The 17,463-nt window shown below is 34.4% G+C and overlaps 1 protein-coding gene across 5 annotated transcripts in view; it reads right to left on the reverse strand.

The window, feature by feature from the left end:
• FBXW7 (F-box and WD repeat domain containing 7) overlaps positions 1-17,463 on the reverse strand; it is a 154,769-nt gene that overhangs the window by 70,116 nt on the left and 67,190 nt on the right. For 3 of the 5 annotated variants that reach the window (XM_036425230.2, XM_036425227.2, XM_045576677.1), the window contains exon 2: positions 7,429-8,001. In XM_036425230.2, the coding sequence (XP_036281123.1) occupies positions 7,429-7,932 (504 nt within the window). In that variant the 5' untranslated portion in view covers positions 7,933-8,001. Of the gene's footprint in view, positions 1-7,428; positions 8,002-8,634; positions 8,691-17,463 lie in introns of those variants that run through there. The other 2 variants (XM_045576676.1, XM_036425228.2) reach the window with 2 other exon arrangements.

Below are 17,463 nucleotides of genomic sequence, written 5' to 3' on the forward strand. Positions count from 1 at the left end.
GTTCTCTTAAGTCTTCAGATATATTATTGCTTTCTCTCTATTATTCCTTTCTGCTCTCCTCCAGGTCTAAATGTTCCCCCTGAATTCATCCTAATCTTCCTTCACAAAAAGTGAAGTGTAAACACTAGTTGCAGAGAACATGTCCTTATCTCCACACACACCCCTAAACATAATATATAAATTAATAATGCAAAGTGCTCTCTGAAGTATATCTAAGGGAGAATAAAAATTTAACTAAGATGCTATTTAAGATGTTAAACTTAATCTTTAGAAGCTATGAAAATCAGTAGTAATCCATAGGGCAAATGTAGGTCAAAGACAAGTTTTTTTAAGCTTGCACAATATTTTCCTTTTTCTTTTTTTAACTGAACACTAACACCTTTTAGGAAAGGCACCTGAGCCATCTTACTACTGGGGTAACCATGACTTTCTTCACTCATCCACAATGTCAGTTATGTTTCTCATTTCTTCACCTCAAGCAGCCAAAAAAAATTAAGGATGAAGAATGATCTGTTCAAATAAATATTCTTTAGTTAAGGATGACTAGGTGGTGACACCCTGCAATATTGCCTTCCATCTAATTAACACAAGAGAAAATTTAGACAAGAATTTAAAGGGATCATTCTTTTCTCACATGTAAGCTAAGGAAGTTCAGAGCAACTAACTATGAAAAGACTTGTTTTTTATGAATTTATGTGCAGATACTTAAGAACATTTCAAAAAGCATATTTATATTCCCAAAATACAGTAAGTTTGTGTACATGTGTACATTTATTCTAAAGCTTTTATTTCACTTTTGTTGCATTGTTTCTTTAAAACAGCAAAATGAAGATATGCTAATTGTTAGTTTTTTTTAAAATCCCTAGGTATCTCACATATTACATGACAATGCACATAACTACTCCCAATATTAATTTCAAATTCTGAGAGAAAAGAATAGTGTATTAGAACACAAAGTAGAAGAGAGAAAAGCACCTACTAAATAGTATGTTCCTATCAAAAGCAGTTCCTATTAACAGCAATAAAGTACTATATGGCCCTCTAGTGTTCAATGAAGAAATAAATTAATTCTTAAGTGAGTCTTATATATAATATTTCATAGTAAAAAATACTTCCTGATTTATTATGTATGCTAAACAAGCTCAGGTATGACTTCTACAAAAACCTAAATAAGTTGTATCTTTTGTGAGTTTTTCTGTGCCTTCTTTTGAACTATTATTCATATTTAGAGTATCCACTGAAAGAATTCTAAAGTTCTCCCACTTAAAAAAAAGAAAGTGGCTGGGTAAGAAGGGTAAAGAAATTAAGCAAAGAAAAAAAGAAAGACTCATGGACACAGACAACAGTATGGTGATTGCTAGAAAGAAAGGGGTGTGTGGGAGGTAGAAGAAGGTATAGGGGGCTAAATGGTGATGGAAGGAGACTTGACTTGAGGTAGTAAACACACAATTCAATATGCAAATTATATTTTGTAGAATTGTAAACCTAAAAAGTATATAATTTTATTAACCAATGCCAACCCAATAAATTAAATTTTTTTAAAATTTAATCCCTATACTAAATGGAAAAGAAACAGCAGTTCTCGTGACTAAACACTGAATTTCAGGAAATTTTTTAAAAAGAAACAAAAATAAGAGTGCCGTGACTACAAATTAGGTATTTAAAACACACCTAAATTCTCTAAGCATATTTTCTTTTCTCTGTGTTCTACTTCTTTAATTCATCCAACTGGTTTTTTCCCCTTTATCATAATTTACAGAAAACAGAGATTCACTACAGCAACCAAAGTAATAAAATACATAAAAATTGTGTCTTCCAGCAGAGAGGCCAAAGATATGATTAAGACTTAAAAGTATACTCACAAACAGAAAAGAATCTTGTTAGAAAAAGTCTTAAAATTATAATAACTGGTGAAAAGATTTAAAAATTGATATTATCATCTAAATTAAAGCTGGTAAAATACAATTATTATTTACATAATGGAGTTGTAGAAGATGATGGGGGCAGTAGTATATGAGCAATATCTAAATTACACTTCCAGTTCTATCATTCATTTTCTGTAATCTAAGTTAATAATATTTCTAAGTTAAAACTTTAGAAATAACAAGAAGATTTTGTGAAATTCCTATACTTGGCATTAAGATTAAACTTTGTTTATAAACATTTTCCTGTTATTAAATTTTCTTTAAAAACATAGTATTTAATGGCTGTATGAGTTATCTTCAATTGATTTCTGAATCTTAGCAACATGGTTCTAAAATTAGGATTTTAACTTCTTCTTGGGGAATCTTACTCTAGAACTACTAATGTATTATAATATTCCTCAATGTAACCATCTTTATATTGAATACTTGCATTTTAAACTAAACATAAATGGCATGCCTATTTATAATTTATAGTCTAGCTTGGGTAGACCATAAGAGCTGAAATGAGAATTGTTCACATTACAATTTGTGGATCTTCAACTCTCAACCTGAACCAGCACCAGAAAAAAAAAAATATATCAAATTTCTTCTGTTTAAAAAACAAATTAAAGGTCAACTCAAAACAAACTTACAAAAAATCACAAGGTAATACCAAATGAACTGTGCAACATAGAAAATCAACAATTGATTCAAAGAATTAAAGTTTCTAATTCTAGGAAGGTATAAAGATAGAGATGAAATCAGGTTTTTCAAGGATCTGGCAAGTTGGAGAGGAGCAAAGTCATTAAAAGCTAGTGGGGGCATGGAGGTGAAAAAAACTGTGGTAAGATTATAAAAGATTTCAAATATCCACTTACAGACTTGGCTTCATCAAAATATTTATATTGGGGTTACAGATCTATATGGAGGTAAAAATCCCTTTTAAAAAATGCATCTAATCGTTCATACTGCCAACTCATTGTCAAGGACATGACATTATAGCATAGTGCAAATAGAAACCTCAGCAAAGATGCTCATAACATTTTTAAACGCTGACTCTAATTTTTATTTTATAAGCACCCAGGGGTAAGAAAAAGGAAGTCCAAATAATCAACTCTGTTAAATTTTCAGTAGACTCATGGGATTAGAGGATAAGAAAAAGTCAAACTGTTTTTCCACCAAATGACCATTAAGACCAGGATATTAATAAAGACTGTAAATCTGGGGAGGAAAATAAAGAATTGGTATGAAGAAAGAAACAGTAGTTTAAGTGGACCACTCTAGTGACAATGCCCAATAAACAGATGTGTAGGACTGAGGCCGGGGTGAATGATGGGAGCTTGAGACATTATTTTGAAATTGTCTACCAAAGTTAGAAACAGAACCCACCATGACATATTTCTTTATCCTCTTCATACCATCCTCCCTAACACCAACAAAAACATCAATATAGATCAGATCACTATAAGACCTGAAACAATTTGCTTCAGGAACATTTTGAAGATAACATTTTGTTGTAATTGTGGATACTTCAGAGATATTTATCTTCTCTGTGTACAAACCAAAGGAAACCTTACAAATTTTTTTAATACTCCATTCTGTGGAGAGACTTTTTTGTCTAGAATGAAAACCAATAATCAAAATAATCTTTAATTGCTTGTAGTAAAACAGATACAGATTTAAACATGACTAATTTTTATTTAATAAGCACCAATATTTAGAGCTATTATATTTTAAAATAATTTTTTTAACAAATATTTTTAAAACTACACTAACAAGAAATAGAAATTGACCATAAAATAAAATTCATGTTGGCATCCATGTGTAAGATTCAAGAAAGAAAAAGAAAGTTTAAAAGACTGACTTAAATTTTAATGAAAGGAAATGATACATAGCTGTCAACTTGGAAGATGTGTGAATAGCATCCCCTTAAAAATGTATGTCATATTTTTATTTTTATTAGATATGGGCCCAACTATCACAGTATTCCCAATCCTCCTGTATATCCTTCTATCTATTCCAAAATATCTTTTTCCACTAGAGAGCACTTGCTCTCTGGGCATGTCTATACCTAACAGAATTTTTAACTTAAGCTCTTTGTCTCACAAGAACAAGACAAGACCAGGTACATCCTGGAGCAGCCAACATTCTCTAGGTTTCTACTCATAACAGTAGATTTTAGGGCCCTATTATATTTCAGATGTTAGCCACATTGTCCTACAAAGTTCCCCAGTAGCAGTGGTTAATGGGAGTGGTTGGGGTTCATGGACAATAAACACTAACCATTTATTTCTTATTTGAGGCAAAAAGGATTTTTAAAAAAACTGATTAGTTTTAGGATGGGAAGAATAAAACAGATTAAGCTGAGATTACGAATGAAGTTGTGTGAGAACTGATGGAAGGCTCTAAAGTCTAAACAGATGTGGAAGAAGCAGAAATCAGTGTTCAAATATGGTTTTCTCCATGAAAAGATCAAGAGGATAGGCAGACTAATCAAGTTGACAGAAATAGCTGGCATACCACCCCTGGTTAAGAAGCAATTTGATAACTACAGAGAGAGTGGTATCTGTTATCCAGCCTCGAATTCCATTGCTATATCTTCCTATTATAACTTTAGACTTGAGCCCTCATATCTTCAATATGGTTTGTTAAATACACACAAAAAGCACTTAACTGATCTCTATATTTTTTAAAGGATAGCTTGGTGATTTCAAATGTAACATGGCATTAGAAAACCACCACATTCTAGAATCTAGAATATATACAGACTTACTTGTAGTTCTGAAAATCTTAGTAGTGTCTGCCTAATTCTACCTAGAGGGCAGCATAGCAGAGAAAAGTGTTATGTATTTTTTTTAATTAGGCTAAGTTAGATTAAATCCCATATTAACCTTAAAAATGGGATTTTAAAAGTGATTATTATACCTCTACTCTTCTCAAAAATCACAGTTTAAAGACCTGAAACTGTGGCCTAGGGTAATGTCTGTAGTCTTATGTATATAATGATTAAGAATTTAAAGCGGCTCCAAAATGAAGTATTTGAAATAGAGAGTTTTTTCCTACTTATTGTACTAAACAAATTTATACACATGGGTGACTAACATTTTCTTTGTAAGCAACTCAATAATAACTGACGTTTTTAAATGTTCTTAAAAAATAATAATAAAGTACTCTGGAAATGATCCTGAAGAAAGTTTCAAGAATGGACAAAAAACAAAAACAGGCCAATTTTAGATGGAAATCCTAATTACATAGAAGGGCTTTGCTGCCTTAACCATCAAATGGTTTCATATTCTTCTTGCCATATTTATGGAAGCAAGCAATCTCGAAATAAACAACATATTAAAAGCATATAAACACACATACATATATATATATACACACACACACATATATATATGTATGTATGTATGTATGTATATGTACACAACATATAAATGCATACACATCTATCTCTGCTATCAGTACTCAGTATACACCTTTGAGTTTGTATATACAAAACAATAATTTGTATTCACAACTCAAGAGTCATCAAAATGACTTAAATTCAGTATAGTTTGTTTCTAAGGAGGTACTATATACAACACACATCTAAAAGTTCTATTTACAATTTCATCTTGGGGGGGGGGGGGGATAAATAAAGCACCTGTCAAACCTGCTGGAAGTTTTCGCACTTAATATTATAATGGCTTCTCCTGCTAGAAAAAGGTCTGTTTTGCCTAACTGGATTTCTTGTAATTTAAAATGTAGCAGAAATCATTGGTGGCTTTGCACTACTTAGCAAGTCTTCATTATACCCTCCTTTTTCTCCCCTTAGGTATTATTTTGAAGCAAAGCCCAGACACTATATAACTTAATTCTGACTATATTTTGATGGGGGTGGGAGAGGAGAATACAGCAGAAAGACTGGGTAATGAGAGAAATAATGTTCCCTCTTTCCACAACTCCATCCTGGCCATGACCACAATTTTAAGTGATATAATAGTAAGGAATGTTTTGAGGAAAGAAGCCCACATACCACCCAAAAGAACAAACTGGAAGACCAAATTTACTGCAGCCGCCCTAATACTTCTTCCCTCCAGCTCAGACAGACTTCAACATTCTAGCACCTCCCTGCCTATCCAATAGCAAAGATAATACTGGGAAGCAGTAACGGTGTGACTGGTTAGTGTATTCCAGTCCCTGATCTCTGGCACAGCCTCAACGGACTGCATCCAATGGAACTGTTTTTCTCAGTACTAGACTAATCACTAAGGCCCTGAGCTAATAAGACTCCTCCAGTTTAGACAGGAATTTAACCATCCACCTTTTAAAATATGTCTACAGTTGCCCAGCTGATGTGCTCAGTGGTTCAGTGTCAACCTATGAATCAGGAGGTCACGGCACATGCCTGGGTTGTGGGCTCAATCCCCAGTAGGGGGTGTGAAGGAGGCAATCAATAAATGATTCTCTATTATCACTGATGTTTCTATCTCTCCCTCACTCTTCCTCTATGAAATAAAAAATATATTTTAAAAACTAAAATAAAATATGTCTATGGTTAACTCCATGGGCAACCGGTAGGAAAATGAGATAAGGAGGCAGAGATAACAGAGTTATCTCCCAGGAATGGGAAGGGAAAGGAAAACTGCAGGCAAGAGAAGGAGTGGCAGAAACTTAACAGGAAGTTGGAAATATCAGCCTAGTGACATCATCTCCTCCGACCTGTCACAGTCAAATATCAACCAAAATGATTTGTTTATCTCTAGTAAATATTCAAATGCCTTTGAGAAATAAACAGAGTGTTTCTTTGAAATGAAGTCAGAAAGAAAATCCAATGATTCTGTTGTTCCTGAATATTGTAAATATGATAAAATCTGGAGGGAAGCAAGCAGTGATGATAACACCATAAATTCTTATGGTTTCATAATGTAGGAAAAATGTTTACTCTTAAATGTCAGTGTCTAGTACTTTATAACTTTTAAAAATACCAACTCAGATTTCACCAACAACCAAATATTAATATTCAGGCTATAGTCTCACCTTGTTTAACTACATAATAAAGAGACTATTTACAAAGGATAAATTTTAATCATCATAGTAAGAAAACGGATTTGAAGTAACTCCCAATAACTCATGTGTTGGATTAATACCTGTGAACAGAAAGCTGCTCCACAGGCTGCATTTTATAAATAATTAAATATTTTTACTACTTGATTCACACAAGTCATGTTTCATCCTAAGCCTCTCCACTGCACACAATCTACTGATCTCTGTCCCAGGGATAAGATTTATAATAAAATTTGAAATTAATTATTTTTCATAATAATAAATAGGATCAATTACTTTTCCTCCATTTATAATAAGACTGTCCCAGTATCATCATTTCTAATATTTTTAATACCTTCTATAAAACAAAAATTAGTTCATTTTATCATTACATATCTAAAGAATAATTTTGCAATAGAAAGACTGTGAGAAATTTTATTACAATTAATTGGATATGTAAAATTTTTCAAGTTCACAGCAGACTAAATATACTCACTTTTGTTGTCTTTGTATAGAATGATGAGGAGAGTTGGTGAATAGGCAGGTCCATGATACTACTGGAGTTTGTGACACTGTTACTATGTGTATGTTCATCTTCCCTGCTACTATCATCAGACTGATCAAAATCATCACTCTCCTGGTCCATTTCCTCTTCCTCTTCATCCTCCTCATCTTGTTCCTCAGCATGTTCTTCATCCTCCTCTGGTTCTTCTTGGTTTCCTGAGGAGTCCTCATCTACCGAAATAAAGCGATTATTGTTTTCTTCTAATTGTCCTTGCTGGGAATCATTTTGGTCTCCAGGTCTAGGATCTGCTCCGACAATTTCACCATTCCTTGCGGTGTGTTCCTCCTCCTGTTGCCTTAGCTGTTGCTGCTGCTGTTCCTCCTCCACCACACGATTCATCTGTTCCTCATCTGCCTGGCTTGCGGAAGGGTTACCTCTCACAGAGCCTCCAGTTCGTCGTCTTTTGCTGCCCACAGAGAGCAGTTCCTGATTCATTTCCAAAAGCCAGCTTGCTACTTCTTGGACCTTGGCTAGACTATCAGAAGATGCAAAGGTTTTCACATTCTGTCGGGAAAAATAAATGAAGAAAAAAAGGTTTGTACAATATACATTATCTCCTACTTTTATGTTTTGTCTATATTTCAAATTTTATTAAAGATCATAAAAAGTATTTGATGCCATTGGGGCATTAAAATATTCTTTAGGAATCAATATAAAAAGTTTTAAATTGTTAAAGTTGTAAGATTTTATAAAAACATACCCCCAATCACATAGTAAACAGCTTTATTTTCATCTTCTTTCTAAAAATACTATTAGAATGAATATTTAATTGCTTTGGTCACTAAAAATGTTTTGAAATTTTGGATCAGTAGTTCATAAAATATATCTTTTGTAAAACTTCCAGAAAATGTTAAAATGTCTCTCACAAAAACAAACAAACACCCATCCAAAGCTCAGTTAAATTCAGGAAATGCTGAGAGAAGCCAACTTAAAAAGGCTTTTTTACTCTAGGAATTTCCCAAACTTCTCTGATCACAGAGCCTGGCCTTTAGACACAATATTCTGCCAAGTACTAAGTATAATCACTATGAGTTTCACTTTTCACAATGAATACAAGTCAACTGGATAGCAAATAAACTAAAAAAAAAAAAAAAGGTTTGTTTTTTTTTTAAAGGAAAAAAGTTCATAAGATCATACCCTCTGACCCAGTAACTCCACTTCTGGCAATCTATCCTAAGGAAGTAATCCTAAAACAGAAAAAAAAATTATGCATAGGATGCTCACTGCAGCTTTACTAACAAAAGAAAAAAATAAATAAATGAATGAGTAAATAAATAAATATCAATAAAAAAGCAAAATTTATATGTTCAAGACAAAGGAATCTATTAGATAGGATACAGTGCAATTACTAAACATCATGTTCACTTTTAAAAATATGAAAACATGGATGCTTATATTATGCTAAGAGCAAAATGCAGGGAATTATATCATCACAGAATGGTTTTTAAACTACATAAAGACTAGAAGACAACATTTCAAAATATAAGCTGCATTTAGGCAGTATATTACAGATATTTTAAATTTATTTTTACCATATTTCTCAAATTTTATATATCAAACATATTTACTTTTGTATTTTTTTAACATAGACTCTAAAATTTGGTGACAGAAACTTTTCATAATGTTTATTCTTAAATGTCATCCTTTGAAGACACATGGAAATGTTCAAATAATGCCAAATCATTACAGGTTCATATAAAATTCCTTTAAAATATCTTTAAGGTTTAAGATATGAAAAGTACAATATCCATTTCTATCACACCTTAAGAGTAACCATATTATATCACAATGGTGTGTGGCTAAATCAGTCCTATTTACTTTTCCAACCTTGCCACTAGATGGCTGAGTTCTCACTGCAAGCTTTAAAACAGGGCCAAGAAAGTCTAAAACATAGTTTGAAAATAGCAATATTTAACTGTATTTTCTATAATCTACACTTTCTAAGAAATAAGCTATACTGTGGGGTCGGGGGGATTCTTGAATTCTAATTATATTAGAAATGTTAAGTGTAGAAAGAGAAGAGTTCCAAAAATTGAGCCCTGAGGCACTCCAACATTCTGAAAGAAGAGGAGTAAACCAGCAAAGATGATTAAGAAATAATATCAGGAATGAGTGGTAGCCTTAAAGCCACATAAAGCATATCCAAGAGGAGAAAGTAAATAATAACAAACATTGTGATAGATCAATGGGATGAAGACTAAGAACTGATCACTAGATTTAGCAACACAGAAGTCACTAGTAATGGGAGCGATTTTTGGTAGTTGAAGTCTCATTAAAGCAGAGTTAAGACACTGGGAAAAGAGAATAGAGATGGTCAATTGGACAAGTTAGAAGTCTACTGCAAAAGAGAATAAACAAAGGAGTGGTGACTGATAGGGAAAACACGGTTATTGGTAGAGAAGATTTTTGATGCTTTAAGATTGAAGAATTAGCAACATAACTGTATAGTGACAAGAATGACCAAGTACAAAACAAAAAGTTGAAAATGTAAGCAAGAAAGAGAAGAAATAGTTATGTTCTTAGTTGTTAAAAGGGAATGACAGAGAATTAAAAAATATAAGAACTGGTTTTACTTAGAAAAATGAATATGTCATTTATGGTGCTGGATGGAAAAACATAGTATTATAGGTGCTTTAAATTTATTTATTTATTTTACTATAACTCTCAATGTGGAAACAATCAAAAAAAAAAGGTGAGATTTTTATAGTGGCAGGAGTCTTTGGAAGTCCCCTTCTCATTCTCTTTGTTTTTTAACTGGTTAAAGTAGGAAGCAAGGTCATCAGCTGGGCATTATCTTGGGAGAGGGGGTTCTCAAAATTTGCAGAAGATATGAAATAGTCCTTGAGGGCGAGAGGAAAGGAACTTCCCTCCGTGCATGTAATTTTGGTGATCGAACGTAATCAATAAACTATGATGTAATATATATTAAATGGGGCTTTTAAAAGTCAAGTGACTCTTATTTACAACTCAGGCTAGCACAATACAAGACTTCTATTTGACATAGACTGAAACCATTAAATATAAATAACTACATCAGTTTTGAACAAGGGTAGAAGGTAAAGTTCCTTAGAAAAAGCACATTAAATCTATCCATTGTTTTCAGAAGGTAAACTCCAGAAAGCAAAGGTCTTCAAAACCTTATAAGCTAATATATGTCAAAGACAAACTGAAAAACATCACAGGAGAGCAGGTTAAAAATAAGATACTGAAAAACACTGACCTAATTCACAAGTGAATATATGTTGTGTCCCAATTATATAAAGGTAAATCTCTTGTACATAAGTTTTCTTCAAAGAGAGAATCAAAATCTTGCTTTAGTAACTGTATTTTAGGTAACTTTCTCAACACTGGCAAGGACATTTTCACTTGCATGTTTATATACAGAACACATGAAATTAGGGATGGTGCCTGGGATGATGCCCTTTGTGTGCCCAAACTAACAGGCATATTTTTACAAGATTGAAACAGGTCGAATGACACATTAAGAGTAACTTACATAGTGAAAAGATGAAAGAACAAAGTTCATAAAACAAGTCATACAGAATAGCAGGCAGCCTATCAAATAGAAAAATTTATTATTGGCATTTCTAAAATAGTACCAGAACTGGTCGTCAATGAACAGTTCTGTTACCAATTATAAATAAAAAAATTCAAATCTCTGTCTTCATGGAACTTTGTGTTATATTGGGGGAACAGAAAAAAAAATGCCTTAATTTAAGCCAATAAAGTTCAGTAACTCCCATATTTACAGTGTGACATGTAAACATCAATTAATGCAGATGCTTATAAACAGACCTGATCAAAACTGGTAAATCCAAGTAGAAAAATCAAATTCAAAGCATAGCTAATATAAAATAAACAACACAGCTAAAAGTCAGATGACAGGAATTCCAGAATATTAAAAGAGGCTGAAAATATCTGATAGGCAGGTAAATTTTATTTCAAATAGTATATATTTTGGATTGGACTTCTCTAACCTATTTTGGTAATGAAAATGGGAATGAACATATAAATTTTCATTTTCTGTTGCTATTCATAAATTTAAAATTAAACAAAAACTGTATTCAAATGTGGCGAGTTGGCTCAATTGGTTGGAACATCCTCCCGTGCACCAAAAGGTTGCAGGTTCCATCCCCTGTCAGGGAGCTTACAGGAGGCAAATTGATAGATGTTTCTTTCTCACATTGCGTGCGTGCACGCTCCTCTCTCTCTCTCTCTCTCTCTCTCTCTCTCTCTCTCTCTCTCTCTCTCTCTTCCTCCCTCCCTCAACATATCCTCAGATGAGGATTAAAAACAAAAACCAGTATTTCTAGGAAATTAATTCTAATAATAATCTAATAAGTAAGCTAATCACCTAATTAAAATAGTACTTATCCAATAATTAATAAATCATAATCAACTCCTAAATATTTTAAGGGGTAGAAAACACCTTTTAAAAAGTAGTTTATAAAACCCATTAGTTTGTTTTTTAAATTAAGTACCCACGATCTTAAACCTGAAATTGCCATACTGGAAAATTAATAAATGAAGTATTATCAAAAGAATGCATACTCTTGCTTTTTGAAATTCTAAGCTTTTTTAAAGAAAACTTTTTGTATAATTTCGGATTTGTGTCATAAAAATACAAACATCAATAAACAGAATCCTATATATACCCTAAAAAAAAGAAATCAAAGTAAAATGCCAGGATGCTTTTATTTCTTCTTACCAGTAGAAGTACTAGTATATAATGTCAACACAGATCAAATACATCACTTACGTTTTTATCGATAAGTGGTGAGATCACACTGGAGGACAGTAAAATAAAATCTGAGGGCTAATATATTGACATTAAATTGTAGAATTTCCTTGAGTGGCATAATGAGAGTGAAAATGATTCCAAGTAAGGCAGACAAGCAATTGAGGTTCAAAGAGATTAAGTAAATTTCTCAAGATTGCCAGCTTCTAGCAAAGCAGCACTCAACTGAGTTTTTTCATGTGCCTCAGTCTACATAAGAATTCTCTAACACTGATAGTACGTTCTTTTCCAAAATCAGAATCACTATAATCCCTAAAGATTAATTCCCTAAAATAAATATTTACTGAGCCCCCAATACGCTTCAGGAACATATTAATTTTCTAGAGAATATTTCTTTAAAAGTTAATCAATGGCTTTTAACCTGACCAGAATCCATAGTAAAATTAGATTTTACATAATAACTCTGTATATATGTGTTCAAACAGACCTAAAACAGTGATTTCAGAGAGAGGGGATTACGAAATGTTTTACCTACCTTAAATCTGTAAATTACCACCCTTAATTAAACAATCTGTTCTCATTATTTACAGTAACTGTGTTTTATAAAATTGCCACAAATACTGAACCATAGCTCCTAGGAGAAATACAGGGGTTATGTTTCTGAAAGCCTCTGCTCTGGTCATGACATTTTTGCCAACCAATCAATACATAATGAGAGTTTCTATTTAAAGACATGCTATTTAAAAATATTACTTCTGATTTGGTAACACTGACCTCATGGTTAACAGCATTATAGCTCATGCCTGAACGAAGCTTATCTAACCCAGGTATGTCCTAAATAAGGCACAACCCAACACTAGGCAGCACCTCATCACTGCATGAGAGCCATTTTAATACCAATAAAAGCACGAAAAACTTTTACTGAAAAGTGTTTCACTATATGGACTTGGAAAAGGAAACATTAATCGTATAAGAGCTGAAATAAGAAGGCAGAGTGTCACCTTGTTCCATCTCCCTTGGGAACATGAGTGCCAGGTGACAAATGTTTTCATCCTCTGTGCATGGGCATGTCCATACATGATCTAACTCCTCTAGACACAGCATTGCATGCAATGCAAGATTCACACAGTATTCTGACATGATTCTGGTAATCTGAAAGAGGAGAAATGATTAGAGAAAGCTCCAATATAGATATTCACCACCAAATTTTTCAAAAACATCAAATAAATAAAGTTGTACTTTTAATAAAGTAATCACTGGATTACTTTTCCTTTTGTAAGGGGAGGAACAGTGTTCTGTGGCAGCATCTTTCACTGTAGTGTGAAATCCAGAGAGGTCCTAACCTACTGTCTAATCTAAGGGTGCCTTAAGGGGGAGATACAGTCAGCTCTATCCCCAGATGAAGTAACATAATAATTTTACTCTCAAAACTTCAAAATTAAGGTTATTTAGGTAAAACAGAACTACTTCGTGACTTTTCCCAAGTCCTAAAAAATACAGGATAACTTTTAGTCCTCGTACCTGTTGACTCAGTGACACTTCAGACCTAACTTCAGTGCTTTATTTTTTTAACCAGTTTCTTACAAACTTTTCAACTAGTTTCTTATGAACCTTGCCTTCAAAAGTCCTTTTGTTATCTAAAATCATTTGAACTGCTCATCTCAGAATGCTTAAAGGAATCCAAATGGGAGCAGTACACATTAAACAAACAGGTCTGAAAGCCTGTCTAAGAGTGAACTAGAGTTAGGAACCTCAAAACAAGAGTCCAAGACAAAGACTAACCTTGAAACCATAACAGACGCTAAGGAATACTGGTAATACCAAGTATGTCAAACTCTCAGCAGGACTTGCCACATGCCTTGGGCTTGTAGCCCACCCGCCTCAAGTTTGACATGCTGGGGTTACACTAATAAAGTAAGGTGTGACTTAAGCAAATTGCCAGAGCTTCCAAATAACTGTGCAATACTAATATTTTCAGAAGTTACATGGCAGGCGGGATCCATTGCATTTGAGCTAAATAGTCATTTAAAAAACTTAAAGACAAAGATGGCAAGAAAATAAACTACAGTGGACTGATCACCAGAAGGAAATTCAGAAGTTGGAATCACATTCCGCAAGGAGATTAGGATATTAACTAAATCCTAATAGAGCTTTCCTAACAACCAGTTGTCCTCTTCTGGCCACACAGCTTACTCACTCTGACTTCATATTGTAACTCTGATTAGTACTAAGTATCTGGAATAAATGATAAAGTAAGACCACTCTGCTAATGCAAAATCAAAGAAAGTCTTCCCCTCTCATTCCCCAGGCTGGCTCAGTACATAGAGCATCAGCCCAAGGACTGAAGGGTCCCAGATTTGATTCAGGTCAAGGGTATATACCTTGGTTGCAGGCTCAGTCCCCAGCACTGGTGGGGGCATGTGCAAGAGGCAACCAATTGATGCATCTCTCTCACAGTGAGGTTTCTTTCTGTCTGTCCCACTCCCTTCTACTCTCTCTAAAAATCGGCAAAGGAAAAAATATCTTCAAGTGAGAATTAACAACAACAAAAAAGGGTTGTTGTTAATATTTTTATGGTTGTCTGTCAGGTCTTATATAACCTACACATATTCCACCATATTCTACTATTCTCTTTTTCACTTTGCTCCACTCTTTCTGTCCTTATTCTTTCTTAAAGAGGAAAATATGTTGCGACCTCAGAGCCTTTGCACTGGCTACCACCTCTGCCAAATGCACTCCCCCATATATCTGCATGGTTCTCCCCATTACTTCCTTCAGGACTATGTTCAAATATCTCCTAATCAATGATGCTTTCCCTAATCATCCTATTTAAAATAATCCCCTTGCATCATGTTCCCTTTCCTCCTTGCCTTCTCCACAGCACTATACAAAAACACTGGAATAGTGCCTGCTATGTAAGTGACTATCTACCCATTTATCCATGTACTGAAGTCCCGGTGAACAAAATTCGTGCATGGGGAAGAGGGTGCACCCTCTCTAATCTGGGACCCCTTGAGGGATGTCGGACTGGGCGGTCGGACATCCCTCTCACAATCCAGGACTGGTGGCTCCCAACCACTTGCCTGCCTCTCCCTGATCGCCCCAAACAGCTTCTGCCTGTCAGCCTGATCACCCCCTAGCTGCTCCAAGGTGGCCTGATTGCCCCTAATTACTCTCCCCTACAGGCCTGGTCCACCTAACTGCCCTCCTTTGCCAATATGGTCACCCCTAACTGTCCTCTCCTGCAGGCCTGGTCGCCTCCAACTGCCCTCCCTTTATGGCCTGACATCCCCACCCCTTGCCAACTGCCCTCCCTTGCTGGTCTAGTCTCCCCAACTGCCCTCCTCTCTGCCAACCTATTCACTTCCAACTGCCCTCCCCTGCCAGCCACCTTGTGGAGGCCATCTTGTGTCCAAACACGGGCAGCCATTTTTTACCAAATGGGTGGCCATTTTGTGTCTTGGAGTGACAGTCAATTTGCATATTACTCTTTTATTAGATAAGATTATCTGCCTCTTCCCACTAGAATGTAAGTTCCGTAAAGAAAAAGACTTTCCTTCTCACCACTCTTATCTTAAGCACCAACAAAAATGCTTGACTCTGCAGGTCCTCAAAACATTTGTTTCATGAGTAAATTATTACTAAACCTTTTTAAAGCCAGTCATGTGCTGAGCATTCTTTCTCTACCAAAGAACTTTAAAGCAAGCCACAAATATAACATCAACACATTTTTTTTAAAGTTGGAGTCTGCACTAAGCAAGTCACTTGTAGTATTTTGAAACTGAAAAGGTATAAATATATATATTATCATTTATCTATAAATTAGAGGCCCGATGCACAAAATTCATGCAAGAGTAGGCCTTCCTTCCCATAGCTGCTGGCACTGGCTTCCCTCTGGCACCTGGGACACTCATAGCCCCAGATTTGTCTGGAAAGTCGTCAGGAAAGATGTTTGGTCTAATTAGCATATTAGACTTTTATTATTATAGCTTATCTTTTAAGTCATTAAAATCATTAACTGTCAAATTTCTTATTATTTTCAGCACATGCTATAAAAAACAAATATGTGATTTGAAAGATTAATTCTTTTTTGAATGATTCTAGTTCCATAGCTCCTATGCTGCAGATGACTGGGAAGTCACATATGTAATTTAAGGTGACAATCTTTCAGAGACTGCAAAAGAGGCTGATCAAAAGTGGCTTAACAAAATCAACATAAAATGATTATGGAGAATATTATCATACAAAGAGCAAGTATTCAAGTTTTATAATTTTTAAAAATATGTATTTTATTGATTTTCTACAGAGAGGAAGGGAGAAGGATAGAAAGCTAAAAACATTAATGAGAGAGAAACATCGACCAGCTGCCTCCTGCACACCCCCCACTGGGGATGTGCCTGCAACCAAGGTACATGCCCTCCATCGGAACCGAACCTGGGACCTTTCAGTCCACAGGCCAACGCTCTATCCACTGAGCCAAACCTGTTCCTAAATTGTGAACTAAAAATTTTAAATCCACATGTCTCATCAATCATCAATATAAACAATTATCAATAAATTATATCTACAACTTATTGATTGAGTTAAGGTACCATGAGCTGTAGATATGATTTTTATTTTCTCAAGATCAGATAACTATTTTAAATGTTCTCCCAGTGCAAAAAGACTGAGAGAGGCTAAAAGTAAACATTAGCGATGGGATAATTGAAAATATGTTTACCTAACAAAAAGCAATGAGAGTAACATAGTATCACTTCTGTGATATTTCTGCCAATGATACATAACCTGAATCCATGAATGAGGAAACATCAGACAATCCCAAATTAAGGTTCTGTATTCAAAATGGCCATCCTATAATCTTCAAAAATGTTAAAGGAATGAAAGCAAAGAAAAGATCAAGAAACTGTTCCAGGTACATGACAACTAAATGCAACCCACAATTTGTCCTATGAGATGTTTGAACAACTGATAAAACTCAAATGGGGCCTGATGATAGATAATGCCAACATCCTGATTTTAATGGTTATCTTGTGATTGTGCAGGAGGCTATTCTTGTTTACAAGAAATGCATATTCAAATGTTTGGAGAAAATAGTGCATCATGATGGCAACTTACCAAATTACTGTGGTGCAATATAATTTCTTGTACTATACTTGGAACTTTTCTGGAACCTAGAGTCATTCTCCTTCTCATCATACTACCTTTGCCTTGTTCCCACACTTCTGTCA

Source organism: Pipistrellus kuhlii, unplaced genomic scaffold, assembly GCF_014108245.1.
Source record: "Pipistrellus kuhlii isolate mPipKuh1 unplaced genomic scaffold, mPipKuh1.p scaffold_m20_p_8, whole genome shotgun sequence".
NCBI lineage: Eukaryota > Metazoa > Chordata > Mammalia > Chiroptera > Vespertilionidae > Pipistrellus > Pipistrellus kuhlii.